Source organism: Natator depressus, chromosome 12 (assembly GCF_965152275.1).
Source record: "Natator depressus isolate rNatDep1 chromosome 12, rNatDep2.hap1, whole genome shotgun sequence".
Classification (NCBI taxonomy): Eukaryota; Metazoa; Chordata; order Testudines; family Cheloniidae; genus Natator; species Natator depressus.
In genome coordinates this window covers 21191808-21210955 of record NC_134245.1, presented here as the reverse complement: position 1 = coordinate 21210955, position 19148 = coordinate 21191808, and the positions used below count along the sequence as shown (strand labels likewise).

General features: G+C 41.5%; 1 protein-coding gene across 4 annotated transcripts; it reads right to left on the bottom strand.

The window, feature by feature from the left end:
* Positions 1-2521: 2521 nt before the first annotated feature.
* CCNE1 (cyclin E1) lies at positions 2522-19078 on the bottom strand. 4 transcript variants are annotated; one of them, XM_074968689.1, is made up of 12 exons: positions 19016-19078; positions 18647-18696; positions 18423-18513; positions 18043-18111; positions 11241-11383; positions 11020-11155; positions 9416-9562; positions 7748-7843; positions 7241-7375; positions 7026-7137; positions 6787-6944; positions 2522-4594 (listed from the first exon to the last, which is right to left on the bottom strand). In XM_074968689.1, exons 2-12 carry the CDS (start codon positions 18658-18660, stop codon positions 4472-4474), a joined length of 1224 nt encoding a protein of 407 aa, XP_074824790.1. In that variant the 5' UTR covers positions 18661-18696; positions 19016-19078; the 3' UTR covers positions 2522-4471. The 4 variants fall into 4 exon arrangements, with proteins under 4 accessions (XP_074824790.1, XP_074824793.1, XP_074824792.1 ...); XM_074968692.1 differs by lacking the exons at positions 11241-11383; positions 18043-18111; XM_074968691.1 differs by lacking the exons at positions 18043-18111; positions 18647-18696.
* Positions 19079-19148: the final 70 nt, after the last annotated feature.

Here is a 19148-nt window from a genome sequence, read left to right as displayed (position 1 = left end):
ATGAGGATTTATTTTTTTAAATTGAAGTGGAAGTTATTTTTAAACAATTCAACATTCCCCTACTGTATGTGAAATAACAGGCATCAGGACAAAAAACAAAGTATTGCGGATTGTAATTACAAAACTTATTCTTTTGTGAGCCCCATAGCCAAACTTGAACAAACTTATCCAAGCAATCTTGAAATATATGGGAAGGGAAAGTCCTGAGCAAGTCATTGTGGATCGTTCTCTGAAAACATCCACTCAACATGCAGTGGCAGTCAAAAAAGCAAACAGAATTCTGGGAATAATTAAGAAAGGGATAGATAATAGGACAGAAAATATCATGTTGCCTCTATATAAATCCATGGTACGCCCATATCTTGTGGTCGCCCAATCTCAAAAAAGATGAGGTAGAATTGGAAAAGGTTCACAAAAAGGCAACAAAAATGATTAGGGGTATGGAACAGCTTCTGTATGAGGAGAGATTAATAAGACTGGGACTTTTCAGCTTGGAAAAGAGACAGCTAAGGGGAGATATGATTAAGATCTATAAAATCATGACTGGTGTAGAGAAAATAGATAAGGAAGTGTTGTTTACTACTTCTCATAACACAAGAACTAGGGGTCACCAAATGAAATTAATAGGCAGCAGGTTTAAAACAAACAAAAGGAAGTATTTCTTCACACAAAACGCACAGTTAACCTGTGGAACTCCTTAACAGAGGATGTTGTGAAGGCCAAGACCATAACATAAAAGAACTAGATACATTCATGGAGGATAGGCCCATCAATGGCTATTAGCCAGGATGGGCAGGAAATGTGTCCCTAGCCTCTGTCTGCCAGAAGCTGGGAATGAGCAACAGGGGATGGATCACTTGATGATTACCTGTTCTTTTCATTCCCTCTGAGACAGCTGGCACTGGCCACTGTTGGAAGACAGGATCCTGGGCTAGATGGACCTTTGGTCTGACCCAGTAGGGCCTTTCTTATGTAATGTTTACTGTTTTGTGCTTGACAAAGTTCTTTGAGAATGAAATGGATATTTCAAGAGATTGAAAAGTGACATTTTAAAAGGGGGTAGGGTGCTGTCAGAGGCAGATGTTTAATTTAAAACTTGAAGGGAACAATTATATGCAAAGTGAAGCAAATATTTAATTCAGACTGTTTGCTGATGTATTCCAGATAGTATGCAGAATGATCTAGTTACCAAAGCTATACTAATGCAAGAACCTAAAAGAGTTAATGTTAAAAGTGTGTTTTTATAGGCACTTTACATAGTACAAAAATTCAACAACTATTAGAAAATTCAAGTGAAAGGATCCATCAATCACACTTACTCCATCCAGCCTACTCCTCCCTCCTAGATAATGTTGCACTTTGAAATCTGAAGGGGGGGGGGGGCGCGGCAGCAGAGAATGAAAGATATACTTTCATTTCCTATTCAAGCAATCAATTTCTAGAAATCTGTTATTTTAACTTGTTATTCAGAAAGCTTTCCATTCCAAGACAATGCAACATAGCTCATTACCACTCAGTACATTGACTCCCATCTTCTACCCCTCTCTACATATAATCCATGCCCAAGTCAAATGAATTCAAAACACATTCCAAAAAAAATGTAAACTCTGCTTCATCTAACTCATGAAAACAGCTGTGTATTAGCATGGCCTAAGCTGTAGTGGCAGATAGAGGGGCTTGAGGAGGGCTATGATTAAGTGCACTCTGAACACAAGTCTCCTTTCCTCAGAAATAAGGCATTTTAAACTTTTTTCGAAGTTACCACCACTTATAGTTAGAACCTAAAGTAGGATCAGTATATAAAGTCAGGCTTCATTTTGGCTAGACACAACTGCTCATAGAAATTGAGTTCCGTGAGGTACAACTTACTTCTATCCACGTATCTTTCCATAGGGGTATAGAACATTTGCATTTATTCTCAAACATTAGGATGTCAAACCAGAAAGATTTTTTTCCTAATTGAAACTGAAAATTAGTGCTTGTCACATTTGCTGTGTTTGCTACGGTCTTCAATTTTTCACAATTGGAGAGGGCAGACTATTAAAGTCCTAAATTAAAAGTGTAAACATCCTATTATAAGCAGTCTGTCAGGGTTCCCTCCCCCCTCCGAGGTACAGATGGGGGACTCACATGAAAAAACCCCTAAGCTTATATTCCACCAGCTTAGGTTAAAAACTTCCCTAAGGCACAAATTCCTTTCCTTGTCCTTGGACAGTATTGCTGCCATCACCAAGTGATTTAAATGAACATTCAGGGAGGGGCCACTTGGAGCTCTATCCCCCCCAAGCCCCTTCACCCCCTTTCCTGGTGAGGCTTGAGAATAATATACCAACCAATAGGTTAATAAAGTGAGCACAGACCAAATCCTTGTTTTTTAGGACACTGAAAATCAAATCAGGTTTTTAAAAGAAGAATTTTATTTAAAAAAAAAAAAAAGGTAAAAGACTCACACCTGCAAAATGAGGATGGAAGATAACTTTACAGGGTAAACAGAAATATTTAAAACTCAGAGGATCCCCTCTGACTTTGCTTCCCAGTTACAAAACAGGAATAAAATTACCTCTTAGCATAGGGAAAATTCACAAGATAAAATGAAAGATAATCTAATGCATTTCCTTGCTATTACTTACAATTTCTGTAATTTTAGATGTATCTTTTTAGGAGAAGTTTTTTTCCTGCTTGGTCTCTCTCTTTGTCCTGAGAGAGAGCACACCACAAAGAGAGCACAAACAAAAACTCCCCGCCCCAGAGTTGAAAGTATCTTCTTTCTCCATTAGACTTTCTGGTCAGGTGCCAATCAGATTAAACTAACTGATTAACCCCTTACAAGTAAGTACCTCTGGCCAGGAGGGATTTTTGTTACTGCATACATAAAGGTTGTTACCCTTCCTTTATATTTATGACACAGTCAAATGGGGGTTTTGTATATGATGCTCATTACTTAATACTGAAGCTTTTATAGAAAGCATTAGAAATAATGACAGGAAGGTTTGCATTAAAAACTGATTTCTCATCAATTACAAGGTAAGAATTCTGAAATACCTTTTGTTCAGGTTTTAAATGAGTGTGAGGATATTTAAGAGTAGTACTAAGCTACATGCATTTTCACCACTCATGAGCATTTCTAACATTCCTTCCAATAAGGTCCAGGCCTCACTGTCAGTCATATCTCTGCCAGAAGTAAGAACTTCAAGTTGGTAGCTGCCAAATTGTTCAGCTGACATTTACACTTGTTCCTTTAACGTCCAATTTACAACCTTTCAGAGAAGGATCTTTCAAGAGACCGAACAGCATCATGAAGATAAAAATGAATTGTTTAACCATAAGCAGCATTATTTAAGACTTGATCAAGTCTATGCTTTTTTCAATGTATTAGGGCTTTAGATTTTATCAGATTCCCCCCCACCCAACATGCTAAATTACTTCCAAACACCAGAGTTACCAGCAAGCTTTAGTTTGAACACCAGGACGTTAATGAAAACCCAAAACAACTTGTATTCCATTCCTCAGTTTCATGCTGCTTCTGCTTAGTTTATGGGAAACTAGCATGAGTAATGCTGAAAGCCTCCCAGAATTTTCAGCATTACATTTGCAGTAGAAACTGCTCACTGACATTTTGAAAAACAAGTGCCAGGACGAACTGAAAAGCTGGTTTACATCTCCTCCTCCCTGCAATATGTGGAGGCAGAATATCAGTTTCCAGAAGTAGTCATTCAAAATATTTGAGAAAAAAATACACAATATGAATAGTCCCTGTTTTCAGTTGCATTCACAACTTCATTCTCTGGATGTTCACATTTCTGTATCCAAAAAGAGACTTAGTTCGCAGGGAAGCAGTTGGTGGTAACAGAAGATATCCTTACTTTCTTAACTCCCCCATGTTTTCTGTTTCAAAACAGCTACCTTTTACCACACTGATACAACAAATACACATAAAACCAGCTGTCTTGGACAGCATTTTTATTTAAAAATTGATATACAGAGACATAGCAGCATTTACGTAAAGAGTTTTTAAAAAGTCATCCAGTTGTAAGCCAATAGCTTGCAAAGAGGCTCTAAAATGTAGTCTTCCGCAGCATTCTCAAGCCCATTTGCCCCCACAAGGTGAAATGACCCCGGGATATCCAAAGACAGACACACAGACACACACACAGTTGCAGGTTTTAACTTCAAGCCTTTTTTTTTTTGAACAGTTGGTCACATCAAGTATTACCTTCCTTAGCAGCATTTGGAGCACTCTTCGGCGTTCTTTTAAGTGGCTGGTGTACTTGATCCATTTATTTAAAATATCAATAGTTAATAAAAATTTTCATATAGAAGATTCTTCTGTCACAAAAAAATGCAAGTTTCTTTTTTAGAATCCATAAAAGCTTATAAACTTCACTGGCAGCATTTCCATAATGGAGCAGGATTCAGAACCAGCAAAAACAGGCACTTCAGCTAAATTGTCTCTGATGTAAACAGTTTGCAGTCATATCAGCTTCAGCCCAGTGGACTGTTTCTTACTACTCTGTGGTGGTGTGAGGACACCACTGGGTAAAGGAGAAGTCCTATTTTGCTCAGCCAGCATGGCCTGATTTGCTTGAGCTTTGTCCTGAACAAGTAAAAAAGGTAATATTTAAGTTAGCGTGTTACAAAATCAACTTTGATATTCCAGCCATGCATATTAATAAAAGATGCAAAAGACTTGAGGTATTACTTAAATGCCCATTATTTTTCCAAAGCTATCATTCACACATTTAAACCTCTCTAGTTTGTTTTCACCAACCTATTATCAATTTAAAAATTCTTACACCATAGCACTGAAGTTGCTTCAAAGCTAAGACTGCCTCTGAACAACCAGCTGATAGCAGAATAAGTCTGAGTGTAACGCAGCAGCGCTAATTCTTCAATTTAGGTAATTTTCCAGTGTGCAGCTTTGCCTTAAAAGTATTACCAATGTGAGTCCAGAGTGCAATTTGGCAGGTTCCTATAGAGACCTACCAAACAACTTTACTGTAATCAGATGTATGTATTATATTGCTAGTCAGACACTGTAAATCAGGATAGATCTAAGTTAGCAGCATTTTGAATTCCCTTAACCACTATTAGATATAGACCTTACCAGGGTGTAAGAAAGCAGAATTTCAGTTGCTACTAAGCTTTAGAGGTGTTTTTATAATCTACTACATTTTAATCAAAACCTTTTTAATATAAAAGAATTAGTGAATAAAAAGTTAACTCCAGTTTATGATACATGGAGCTGTAATTGCATCAAGCAAATATATTCTGACATTTATTATATATTATAATTGCTTAAAACATTATTGCTTGACTTATTCAACTAGTCAACTGCCAGCAAACCTTGGGACCATAAGATATTGATCTTACTGGCCTATAGTGAGAATTTAGTCACTGACGGAGAAAGAAAAAGAAAAAGAAAAAAGAAAAAGAAAGAAAGCATTGAAAAATAAATCAAAAACAGTCATCCAAATTGGGGACGTGTTTTCTTTCCTAAAATTAGACTATTTATCTTTCCAAACATAATGGGGAAGCTCTATGTTCTATAATCCTTATGGAAAAAATAAGCCCAGTATGCAACATCTGAAGCATCCCAAAGCTGATACCAAGTTAGGGGAAAACCAAATTAGAGGGGGTTTTGTTTCTTTCTTTGACAAGAATTTGCAAGACGGTAGTATGTTTCTGACATAATATATACAAATTACTTTCAAGTGCTCTGTGTATTACACCATCACCAAGAGCCCACAATCTGAAGAGTGGCCCTTTTGTGCGAGGCACAGCACAAAATATGACAGTCTCTGCCTAAAGGAACTTGCAATTTAAGCTCAAGTTTGTCATCAGCTGCACTCTTAAGTATAAGTCCTTCAGTATATACTGGGTATCACTTTTTAAAGGCATTTAGTTTCTGAATTTGCTCTATCACAGAGGTGGGCAAACTATGGCCTGCGGGCCACTCCTGCCCGTCCCCTGAGCCCCTGGCTCCTCCCCTGCTGTTTCCCCTCCTCCCGCAGCCTCAGCTCACTGTGCCACCGGTGCAATGCTCTGGGCGACGAGCTCCTGGGGCAGTGCAGCTGCAGAGCCTGGCCTGACCCAGTGCTCTGTGCTGCGCGGTGGTGTGACTGGCTCCAGCCGGGCGGCGCGGCTGTAGTGCTGCCAGCCACCGGTGCTCCAGGCAGCGCGGTAAGGGGGCAGGGAGCAGGGGGACTGGATAGAGGGCAGGGGAGTTTGGGGTGGTAGTCAAGGGGCGCGGGTGTGGATAGAGGTCAGGGTGGTCAGAGGGCAGGGAAAAAGGGGGTTGAATGGGGGCAGGGGTTCCGGGAGGAGAGTGGGGGGGGGCAGTCAGGAAGGAGGGAGGGAGGCAGGCAGGCAGAGGCAGGGGTTCCAGGGGCAGTCAGGGGACAGGGAGAAGGGGCGGTTGGATGGGGCAGGGGTCCCGGGGGACAGTCAGGAATGAGAGGAGGCGTTGGATGGGGTGGCAGGCAGGGTAAGGATACTGGGGACGGTCAGGGGACAGGGAGCATAGGAGGTGGATGGGGTAGAAGTCCCAGGGGGTGGGGGGCACACCTGACTGTTTGGGGAGGCACAGCCTCCCCTAACCATCCCTCCATACAATTTCAAAACCCTGATGCAGCCCTCAGGCCAAAAAGTTTGCCCACCCCTGCTCTATCAGGTCACAAATTTTAAAAAAAGCCTTAAAATTCCTATACTCTGCAAGAGAATATGTAGTTTTTGCCTCTAGAGATTACACAAAGTGAAGATTAAAAAAAAAAAAAAAAAAAAGCATACCAGCAAATCCAAGCTGTTTATATGTGTTTGTATATTGTGCAAATCTTCAGAAGCTATGCCTCTGAAGTGCTTGAGTTTGGAGCTTCCTGCTTCCCTGATAGCTATAGCAAATGGAACCATCCATTTTACACACTCTTCTATATCATACCAGTCATAACCTGGAAGGTAAAGATACTTATGTGAGCTTTAGGTTAACTTACTTGTCAGACAAATATTTGCAACTAGAAAGCGTTAATTACCCGAAACCTTCTGCATCAGTTCAGATGAGGAGAAGTGGTACAAAGCAGAAGCAGCAAGTACTCCATATGTATATTCCAAGCAGCCAATATCGAGCACACAGAGATCCAAAAGCTATACAGGGAGAAGACAGACTCCTAACATGTGACAATCTCATATTACAAATGACAAGTCTTAACATGAGATGCATGGTGTTTGGGGACGAAGTCACCCTTACCTCTGCTATCTGTACAAAGATTTGCTGGGGATATTGTGGCAGCAACACCTCATAAAGCTCATTTAGATATGCAACTTGCATGTAAATATTTAGCCACGATACAACTGTCAGTGGATTTAAGTTCCAATTAAGAGCCTAAAAAAGACAGATATAAAGTTGACAAAAATGTTGACGAAAATGTTATTAGAATATGCATCTTACTCTTTACATCATTACCTAGTGTTGGTGGGAGACTGCATTCCCATTTATGGTAGCAGTGCAAAGAAAACAATGTTCTTTTTCCCAGTGAACCTGAACTTTCCCATGCAAAAAAAAACCTAACCAAACCACTTTATCTGTAACATTTGAGAAGTATGCAATTTCTACATCTTATAAGGCACTAGTTTTAACTACAGGAAAATATTACTCTACCAGAATATTACAACACTAATTGCAGATCTCTGCTGAAGTCAATCACACCATGTTTTGGTCCTTACAGAAATGTAAACGATACAATTTTATAACTACCTTCATAATGATCAATTCCATGCTGAGGATTTCATCTTCTGCACAAGCTCCATCTGTAACATAAGCAAACTGGTGCAACTTTGGTGGATAGATTTCCTGAAAGATAAAAGATCAAAAATATAAGTCAAGTAGAATGTAGATATTCCACATGTAAAAAAACTGAACATTTCAAGTTGTGTAAAACTAAAATCTCATGTTTCAGAGTAGCAGCCGTGTTAGTCTGTATTCGCAAAAAGAAAAGGAGTACTAGTGGCACCTTAGAGACTAACCAATTTATTTGAGCATAAGCTTTCGTGAGCTACAGCTCCACTCCATATGGCTAAATGCAGTGCGGAGCTGTAGCTCACGAAAGCTTATGCTCAAATAAATTGGTTAGTCTCTAAGGTGCCACTAGTACTCCTTTTCTTTTTAAAATCTCATTGGAGCCCAAGTGTTTGTTGACTCTCATGAATCATGGTAGTGATAAAAAATGGCTTCCCAAATAGCAAATTTCTTGTTCATAGTCTTCGTTTTCCATTTTTGATTTATCAGTCCAAGTCCAAAATAGAGTTTGACTGCAAGGGATACAATGCATATTCTCAGAGCTCACATCAAGATCTTCACGTCAGTTATTCCACCACCTCACAAATTCGCCTCTGTATTCCTACTGCATACATGGAGAGATAACACCTGCATATTCCTAAAAATGTTTATTCAGCCTTTAAAAAAAACCAAAAAAAAAAAAAAAGTGTGCCACCACATTTTCTAGGGGCCAGGTTCCAATCTTAGCGCGGGGGTGGGGGTGGGGGGGTGGTCTATTTTTGTGTCACATTACAAGAGGATTAGCCCTCTAGAAGAAATATTAGGAACAACACGGCCAATGACCTATTCTAGTTTCCCAAATGTAGGATTATAAACCTGGTGCCCAATGCAGATGTGGTATGAGGATGTATCTCTAGAGGTTATGGGATATATTTGGTCTAAATTTGGCTTGTTAAAAGAGGCAGTGGGGAGAGGAAGAAACGGACATTAACCCCAATTTAGCTTAACAATTTAAATGCTCTTTTAACATATCTGTTTTTTCAGACAAGTTGGCTTCCCCAACCTTCCACTCAATTGACAGGTATAAACTTTACCTTACTCACACTTAAAAATAAATAAATAAATATCTGATGAGGCCTTATGATTTAGAAGCAGAGCAAGGATGTGTGCCGAAGAATACCTTAAAGAATCAAATGCATTCCAGAGATTTCTATTCATCTTCACCTTTAAGAGTTAAAACCAGGAGAAAGTCACTTATTTTAACAGTTGAGTTATTCAAATAATTGAGGGATAACTCCTGAGTTAGGTCATCTTGTTCCAATGTCAGTTATGTTCTTTATTGGTAGAGTACTTAGAAGTGGTCTCTGTATCCAGCGACCAACCTTAAAACCCAAGGTAACTAACTTGACCTCAGTTTTTGAATTTCCTAGGAGTACAAAGGAATGGCATATTCTGATGTAACCTTATATAGGGTAAAATGGGCCAGAGGGGAATTGTAGCAAGAGTGGAGTCTTCTTTCTTCCTACAAACTCCTCCAAAAATTCTTTTCCCCTCAATGACTTCCATAAAGCAAAGATGTGCCTAGCACAGAAAAGAAGCAAGCATTTCCAAGCCACTTATGTTTAGGTAGAAGCTAAAGACTTTTACCTCAAGCTTTGCAGCTATGAATAAAGATGAAATGCCAATAAGCTGCAACAGTGTTTTTACAACATTTTGTTGTGTTGCCATAAACCGATCAAAGAAATCTTGTGCCAAGTAAAAAGTCTCTCTGTGAAGTTTGTAGACCTCACAAACCTGCAAGAGATAAACAGTAATGCATATTCATAAGGAAAGCACAGAGTACATACAAGTCCTTGTAGGTATCAAACCACCTCATGTACCTACAATGGGGGTTTTGTCTCAAGCAGCGTATAACATTTAATAAGACAAATCTAGGGATATATTTCATACAGTAGTTTTAATATAAAAAGAGCTGAAATCAAATATGGGGTAAGAAGGGTGGTGTCATGTCCACACTACAGCCGTAAGTTGACCTATGGTAGGTCAACTTACAGCCACCGCAGTGATGTCTTTCCATGGGACATCTGTGACCCTTCAATCCTAATAATTACTGCGGTGGCTGATGCCAGCTGAAGAGGGGCAGCATGAGGGGATGAGAGCCAGGGCTCTCAGCTTCATGCAGCTCTCTGCTCGGAGCCCAGCAGCCCCCCAGGCTCTTGCCTCCCTGCTCCCAGTCAGGAGTGGAAGAGCAGCTATCCAGGCTTCTCGGCTCCTTAAGCAGGGAGCCTTTGGGCAGTAGCCCAACTGGGAGTGGGGAGCCAGAGGCAGCTGGGCTCTAACTGCCTGGCTTTCTTGTCAATTTTCACACAATGTCTGCACAGACACTGCATTGCCCTAACTACACTGCCATGAGAGCGCTTATATTGGGCTTACGTAAGTGGAGTTATGTCAGTGTAGTATGGCACATCCATCGGTGGGACAAGGCTGTAGTGTGTAAAACAAAACAACCAACAAAAAAAACCACACACACACACGGGAAAGCATGCATGTTACAAGACCAGAGCATCAGGTCTTCATTTTCAAAAATATGTAGCCTCCCCAGAGTTCGTAACGGAAAAAAAAATTCTCACAAGTTGGTTGTGACTGAGAAGAACTCTTCAGTCTTCTAAGCCAGTAGGTGGCCAACAGGAAGATACTGTGCAACAAGAATGTTTAAAAATAGCATCTTTTCAATTCTAAGATTATCATGTTAGAAACAGTTGCATATCACGTAGTATACGCTGAAACTATTAGAATTATGACACATTAAGCATTACATCAGGGTTCCCAACTTCTCTACACACACCATCACTTCCCCTCCACCATAATTTCATCTTCATTTGTTTTGCTTTAGTCTAGAACACAAAATGCTGAAGTAAAACGTTTCATGTAAGTTCCAGGCAGAAGTAGGCATTCACATTCACTGAGTATAAGTTTGATAAACTATCCTTATATTAGATATGAAATTATCAAACTGCACACTTGAAACTTGGAACCATTAAGTTCTACATATTTGGTGCCAACACTCTGGTAAAATTTCTTAGATGTGCACTGAGTAAACAAGTTCCACTAATATTCTGGTGCTTTATGCATTATGTAAAGTGCATGAAAATCAGATCATACTAGGTTTTTAGAAAAATTCATGTTATTCAGGGCATCTCTATACCTACCTACAGCACACGTAAAGTGTTAACAAGAACAGCAAAGCTCACCTCCATTAGCCAGTCTAGAAGAATTGTTCGCATTTTAGGTTGCAAGAGAGGGTGCTTTTGCATATAATGTTTCTCTCTCACATACGTCTGTTCTTTGTTTAGCATGTTTTTCCATACATCATCTCTATTTGCCCAGCTAAGGAAAAAATATAAACATGTTAAGTATCAACTGTTAAGTGGTGAATGGGACAGACAAAGAAGGGGGAATGAAATACAATTACCCCAGAATTGGTAGCGGTGAAGTTCTAGATGGACTAAGTCTGAGGTGTACAAAATGAGAAAAGCCAATATTAACTGGCTCATCTTTATCTGGTGTGGGAATCAGCATATGGGGACTTTTCTGGACATCCTTATTCCAAGATGGCTATTAAAGGAAAGAAAAAAATGTTGCACTATAACTGGTTTTATAGTTTCTAGGGCTATTAATGCACACAGACTCCACACAAGACACATTAGGTCAGAGAGGTGATCACTCCTGTAGGCAGCTAAAATTCAGAACAAGTTTAAAGGTGTATTTTCACACGAAGAAAGACTTTCAATTGCTGAGCTTAAAACAAGTCATTTACCTTTCATATTTTGGGATTGAAGGTCACAGATGTCCCACAGAAAGACAAGTGTTCTCTATAAAGAGTTCTGTCGCGATGTTTTGGATGGAAGGAGATTTTGTGTGAAAATAGGATTTTTGTCTGGGAGTCGCATCACTTATTCCCCACCTGAAGTTCTAATCCTTTGGTTTATGGCATCACAATCCCAGCCAGATTCCCTGGCCTGGGCCAGGCACTAATGATCCAATGCCAGCAGACCAAATTCGGTGATGAATGCTGGTCACGTGCCACATGAGGCATGTTGCACATATGCTAAGACGACAATCAAGGATTAGGACTCAGGTGAGGAATAAGCAAATGAGATTCCCAGACAAAGAGGCTGCTTTTGTGCAAAATTTCCTTGGTAATGAACACAGCAGAGGAGGAATGCTGATTTTGTTTTGTCTTTCAAGATTCAGAGGTTATTGACTGCTCATCTTGTGAAGTTGGTTAAGCAGAAAGCTAACCTTTTGCCATCACTTCAGATATATGAAAATGACTTTGTATACATTTTATTTGCCCTAGGATGTTCCCTCTTAGAAAAGAACGAACAAACTCATAATAGCTAGTCCATTCATATACAGAATAGATTACTAACAAATCTGCAAATGGTAGACACCTGACATTCCAGCTATTATAACTTGTTATTTATGTATTTGGAACAGGACACAGACTTAATGCTACTTTTCTTTAAAGAAGGCTTATCTTGGCAAACTAGATTTTAAAAAAGCAAGACATTGGTATAAAGTTATCACACCAGTTCCTAAAGAAAGACAGAACCCATTTTGCTTAGCCCAATGTTCTGAAAGTTCACAAAGAAAGAAAATCCTATTACCATGAATAAACACATTTATTTTTATTTTTACTAAAACTTGGCATTTGACCTAGTACTGGAGGCAGCCATCTTACTGAAAAAGGAATGCAATTTGTATCAGTGGCAGGGTCAAAAAGCTTCAGCAAGTCCTCAACCTGCTTTAAATAGAAAACACTTGTTTTTACAAGTTAAAAATAAAAAGACTTATGAATCAGTTCCAAACCTGGGTTTTTAGTCTGCCTTTGTCACAACTAACAACGCTTTCCAGCACTAGATTCAGAATGCTCATAACCACGTTTTGGTTTATTCATAGTGAAAATTGCTTTGTACTATTTGAGCCACTGACTGAAAAAGCTAGGCAGTTTTCCTCTTCAAAAAGGAGGTCTCAAAATTGTGCATGCAAATCTGTCACAGGCATGTGCATAGCTATGTCTAAGATCCCAGTGCGGTTTGTGTTACTATTTAACTGGGGGGAAAAGATGTATCATTCAGAGTAAGATGGCAGTAGATTCCCTATGAACTGAAAGTTTAAAGTGTCACATCAGCACTTAATTTTTTGTCCTTCCTCTAAGTTACATTTTAGGTACACCTTGTTCTCCAATTACATGGCAGGCATGGATGACAGTCCTTTGAGTGCAGTTAATCAAACAGACTGTGGTTTGGATAAGAGTTAAGGAAGGAGAATTATACACTTTCTGTATAACGTGGCACATGCTTGGCACCTCAGAAAGACAAGGCCCCTGCCCCTGCCCCAGAGAGCTCACAATCTAAACATGTAGACAAAATGAGGGCAAAGGGGAACAACAAAAGGCAATGCAATTCATCAGTGCACTGAAGTACAGCAGGTGTTTTTAAGTAAAAAAATAAGTAAACCTCAACAGGATTGGAATGAGAGGACCTCTAAGATTTAAGAGCAAAATGATGTTTAAGAGTGAAATGATAGGTGAGGGGCTAGGTGTGGTCAGAGCAGCAAGCAAGGTACATTATCATAAGAGGCAGCATTTTAAATAGGCTAAAGAGAAGCAAGATGACCATCTAGCAAGCTAGTGAGGAAGAAGAGGTTATAATCATTGAAGTGAGGGATTATTATTGCTTAGATAAGGGTTTTTGCAGGGGAGATGGAGACAGCTACAGATTTTGTGACAGCACCAATTTCAGATGAGGAAATGTATCAAAAAAGTTGTATTACATCAACTGAGTGGACTGTCAAGTTGCCATTTGTGGGGGGGAGGGGGAAATGGGTAAAGGCTTAGGTAGAAAAACTAGTTCAATTTTTGCCAAACTTAGTTTAGGTTTGCATAAAGTAACTAGTCCCCAAATCCTGGAGCTGCAATCGGCTCCTCTGCAGGGACCCCACCCTTGTACCCAGGATGGCAGGTGCAGCTGAAAATCTTGGCAGCGTAGCAAAGGAAATCCTATGGTTCGTGGGCTCCTCCAAAGGCACTCTGCAATGCTGGAGCAGGAGCTGAACTGGGATGTAAGCCAAGATCAGGATTCAGCAAGAAAGGGAAGCCAAAGAATCTAGTGTGGAAGAGGAGTGGTTTTATATGTGAGGTCCAAGAAGTTCTTTGGCAAGGCTCAGATACTTCTATGATGGCTGCGGTAAAAAACCTGTATCTATATCAACAGGAAGGAGGAGTTGGAGAACTCAAGAAAGTTAATGGCTTGGCGGTAATAGGACACACAAAAAACAAAACAAACAGCAAAGGCAGATGAAGAAATCTAGCCATGAGTGAACAAGCAGCAATGTACAGCACCAAATAAAGTCTAGACCACGGCTGTATGTAGGAGGTTGACTCAGAACTACTGAGGGAAAGAGGAAATAAGAAGCAAAAGGTTGGATGGATCATCAGCATTGAAGCTGAAGTTACCAAACATGAAGGTGGGATCGGAAGAGAAAGAGGGATATAAACTTAGCCCTCCCCAACTCCGCAAAACCCAGCATGTGCTAGCAACTAGTGCCTGAAGCTGAAGGAATAATGCTGTTCTCCTGCAATTTGCCTATAGAAAGTGACACATAATGTAATTCTAGTTAGTTTCATTCACTGAAGGCACTAGGCCGTGGTTCTCAACCTGCGGGCCCATGGGCCGCTTGCGACCCAATCAACATACAGCTGCGGCCCATATGACATCCTCAGAGCTATACAGGCAGTATTGGATGTGGCCCACAATGATAAGTAGGTTGAGAACCACTGCACTAGAGTCAAGTATTATGGCACAGGAAAGATAGACAAGACAGTTCTACCAGCCAGCTTCAAAAAATGAAGAGAAATGTTAAAGAAGTCAGACAAGGGAAGGGATCATTGTGATTAATGCTTCAATTCCCAACCCTAAATTTGATAGTCAACATAATTTATAACCAAGATAACGTTGGCGACTAAGCTCATCATCCGGGTCTCCCTTTGGTATGTTGTGTGAAAAAATAATTTCAGTTTAAAGGACCTTTGTTTCACAAAACATCCTGCTAATGTATCAGCACGCATGTTAGTTACGACCAAAATCAGGCTGAGAATTGAGAACAGTGCCTGTTATCTTACTTCAAAACCAAATACAGAATTCCTGCAGTACTTGGCTTCCATCAGCCTGATATAACCACCCTTTCATTACATAAAGGGTAACATCATCCTAATTAAAAGCTCGGGCCTTACGTTCAACAGAAACAAACTAATGAATTGGGTATTAACATGCCATAAGTGGGATGTGAGAGTGATACTTTATACATGGAGCAAAATGGAGCTTCAACTAGTATACAATAGTTTATTTAATGCAATGTATTTATGTAATGCAGTGTATGTTGCACAGGATTTAAGGCTACTTGCACACTGAAGTTTGCTATGCTATTATTGTGCACCATCTTGCTTTCTCACTAGCAATCATACAAGCTTGCTCTACTCCTGGTGGAACTGCACACAGTCTCATTAGTGGCCTATGGCAATTTATATCAGAGAATAGCTTGTGTCACACCACATACCGAAGAGCTGCTGCTGTGCAACCAAATGTTAGCTTCATGGATTTGTCAAAGGATAACTGTTATAACAAAGTATCCACAGAATCCTCTCAATGTACAGACTGATACTCAGGTACCTCTTATTTATGAACTACAGAGTTGCAGGGCCTTATCAACGCCAAGTGGGTTTACAGAAAGCTAAGTCTTTAATTTACACTTCAGGAATTGGTGCTTTAACTGTATTTCAATAAGTCAATCATTCATGAAGGAATTGTCCCAGCATCTATTTTAAAAAAAAAAATCTAATTTTCATGTTAAGACAGGACTGTAATTCCATTTCTAGTTCTGGAATAAGAAGAGTTACAGTAAGAGCATTTTATACTAAACATTTCAACTTTCTTTCTACTGCCATTTTCGGGAGAGGGGATAAATATCTGGGTACATGTTATTAGAGCTTATTAGTAAGTAGCTACTGTGTAATATATATTTAAAAAAACACCTCAAATTGAGGGATGCTTTTTAGGGAGGGTGGAGAAAAGGAATTGTAATGAAGGACAGACAGCTCCCCCTTGTCAAAAGTGAGAAATTAGTTTAATATACTGCATAAAAGGAAGACAGACGGGAAGGAGAGATCCCCTCATTAAACGCTCACCATTTGAGCCCTGCTTAATATGTTGAGTGATAACTAGTATATGTGGTTGCAACAAGCAGAGACCATTCCAAACAATGATGTCCATCTGTTATGTAGCACTTCAGTCTTCAAATTTGCAGTTGCCACTTCTGGTTAGATGCACCGCATTATGCATAAGTAGGGCCCTACCAAATTCATGGTCCATTTTGGTCAATTTCACGGTCATAGGATTTTAAAAAGAATAAATTTAATCATTTCAGCTATTTAAAACTGAAATTCACTGTGTTGTAATTGTAGGGGTCCTGACCCAAAAAGGAGGTGTGGGGGGGGGGGGTCGCAAGGTTATTATAGGGGTGATTGCACTACTTCTACCTTTACTTCTGCATTGCTGCTGGCAGCAGTGCTCCCTTCAGAGCTTGGCAGCTGGAGAGAGGCGGTTGGTGGGCTGGAGCCTAGCTCTGAGGCAGAGCCACTGCCACTGCCAGGATGGCACGGTATGGTATTGCCACCCTTACTTCTGCACTGCTGCCTGCAAAGCTAGGCCCTCATTCAGCAGCCACTGCTGTCTGGCCACCCAGCTCTGAAGGCAGTAGCGAAACAGTAAATGATGGCATGGTATGGGATTGCCACCCTCACTTCTGCATTGCTGCTGACAGGGTGCTGCCCTCAGAGCTGGGTGCCCGGACAACAGCCACCACTCTCTAGCCGCCCTGCTCTGAAGGCAGCACAGAAGTAAGGGTAGCAATACCACAACCCCCCTAAAATAGCCTTGTGCCCCTCCCCCACAACTCCTTTTTGCCTCAGGACCCCCAATATGAGAAACACTGGTCTCCACAGTGAAATCTGTATAGTATAGGATAAAAGCACACAAAAGACCAGATTTCACAGTCCGTGACGTGTTTTTCATGGCTGTGAATTTGGTAGGGCCCTATGCATAAGTAACCTTATTACTGAATGAACAGGGTACTGTATTCCCCACTCATGACTTTTGTAGTTTAAATATCCTCCTACATGTGCATTAATTAGCTCAAATCCTAACAAGGAAGAGCATGTATGTATATTCTATTTCTTCATGCCTCAGCCAAATTTAATCTGCACATACCTTAAAGGTGTACAGTGAGTGAAACCTCACAAACTCAGTACACATCTCATATCGTGTATGGAAGTGTGGGGCAGTAACTGATAGCATACCCAAGTTTGTGAAACAAAGGAAGAATGGAAGTGGAATGGAACAAACAAATGAAGTTTAGAATACTAACGGTTAAAAATCAAAATTAAGTTATCTTAATATTATCACAGGGAGATTTAGAAAGCTAGCACTGCCTGCTAAGACATTGTTTCTCCTCCTAATCTCTACCTCTCCTAGGCCAGTTACTGCTGTCTATCTGAACAACCCTTAGTGCCTTTATAGAGATTACTATGCCTTACCTAGAAGCTTCAGTCCCAGCAATGCCACGGAAGTGTACATCCCCTAGTATACAACATAAAATTTCCAAATCCTAACTGTGCACCTTTTGATTTTTTGGCACTCAGAAAACATTCAGTGTCACAGCAACAACAAACCATTAATGGGCTGGAGGAGGAATACAGATGTCCTCTTTTCCACATTCATATTTAAAGTAGGGAGACAGCTGCAAGAGGGTCCAAACTGCCAGTTATATGGAAGTGGATAGGACATGTGTCCTAACTCTCTAATGAAGTAAATGGGGTTCTGTGCAGCTATCTACCCATGCAAAATTAAGGCCTTAATACATGAAGCCCATGCAAACCAGGACATTTAGTCATGCTATAGTAATACCACAAGAATTCGGACAGACCTCATCTGTTTTATGAGAATGTTAAAGATCCCATGTCACCTTGTGTAAATTGGGAGGGGGTTTCTCTTAGTGTCCCTGGACAAAAGTCTCCCCTCCCCCATTACCATGCAGCATGCTAGTGGTGATGTAGGTACAGAGTTGATGAAATGCTCTACGTTCCAAGAAAACTATATAAATTAAAAAAATTACAGTAGTATCAGTAACTATGTATCCACAGCCAAAGCAATTACCTGGCTTTCATATTGCTTTTTCTTGTTCATTTCCATTTTAGCAATTTCTTCATCAGGATCCTGTAAGAACTACAGTTGGGGGGGGGGGAAGAAAAGAGAGCCATGTGCTAACAAGAATACAGACTCCAGGCCAAACGCTGCCACTCTGAATCATACTGGTGTAAATCCAGTTGCTGCTCCGGGCACATTACGCCCGTGTGACAGAGCACAGCACTTGACCCAGTTAGTGTACACTCCAAATGCCACATGGACATTCACAATCCAGCAAGGGCACCAGAGGCCATGGTCCAAATAGTTCAGCAAAGAGAATCCACATTTACACTGGAATGACAGAGCAGGACTTAGCCCTAGAGGATCAAAGTGAGCCATTTTGTACTTACAGTGGCCACATCAGCTTTCCTCTTTCGGGCTCGCATGGCAAGATCAGCAGCACCCTCACCCTTGGGGGGAACCTTCTCATCCACGTAGTCACTGCCAAGAAAGAGAGATACAGGGCCATAAACCCCTCGAGGGAGTCTCCTCTGGGATCTGCCTAATGGAGATCGTGGCCTACCCCACTTATACCCCCCACACGCCCTGCAGGGGGCTGGGGAGAGAGACTCACCTCTCCCTGCGCATGGTGCCTGGATGGGACGGGGCGAGGCTGGCTCCGACCTTAGGAGGAGGGAAAGGCAGAGGGTTAGGGGGGGCAGGTCACTGCCTCACAAAGGCGAAGGCGGCAGCAGCTGCAGCTCCCCAGCCCCACAAAGGGCTCCGGACGCGCGGGCGGCGGTGGCCCTCATCGCCGGGCGGGGGGACCCGAGCGGAGTCCGCCGGGGTCGGATGGGGGGTGCATGGGGGTGGGGGGGATCGGATAGGGCCGGGACCTCCCCACCCCCCCTCGCCTGCCCCCTCACTGGGGCACCTCCAGGAAATGGCCGAGGGGGAGCCCCGGGCACAGGCACCCGACCCTCGCCGCCCGCCCCCGCCTTACCCCGGGGAGAGGGTGCCCTGTGCGAGGCGCTGCCCGGCGGCTGCGGACGGGGCGCGGGGCAGGGCGGGCGGGGAGCGAGGCGCGGGCGGGCTCCGCTGGGCGCCTCCTGCCTCACAGCGCGGTCGCTCCCGTC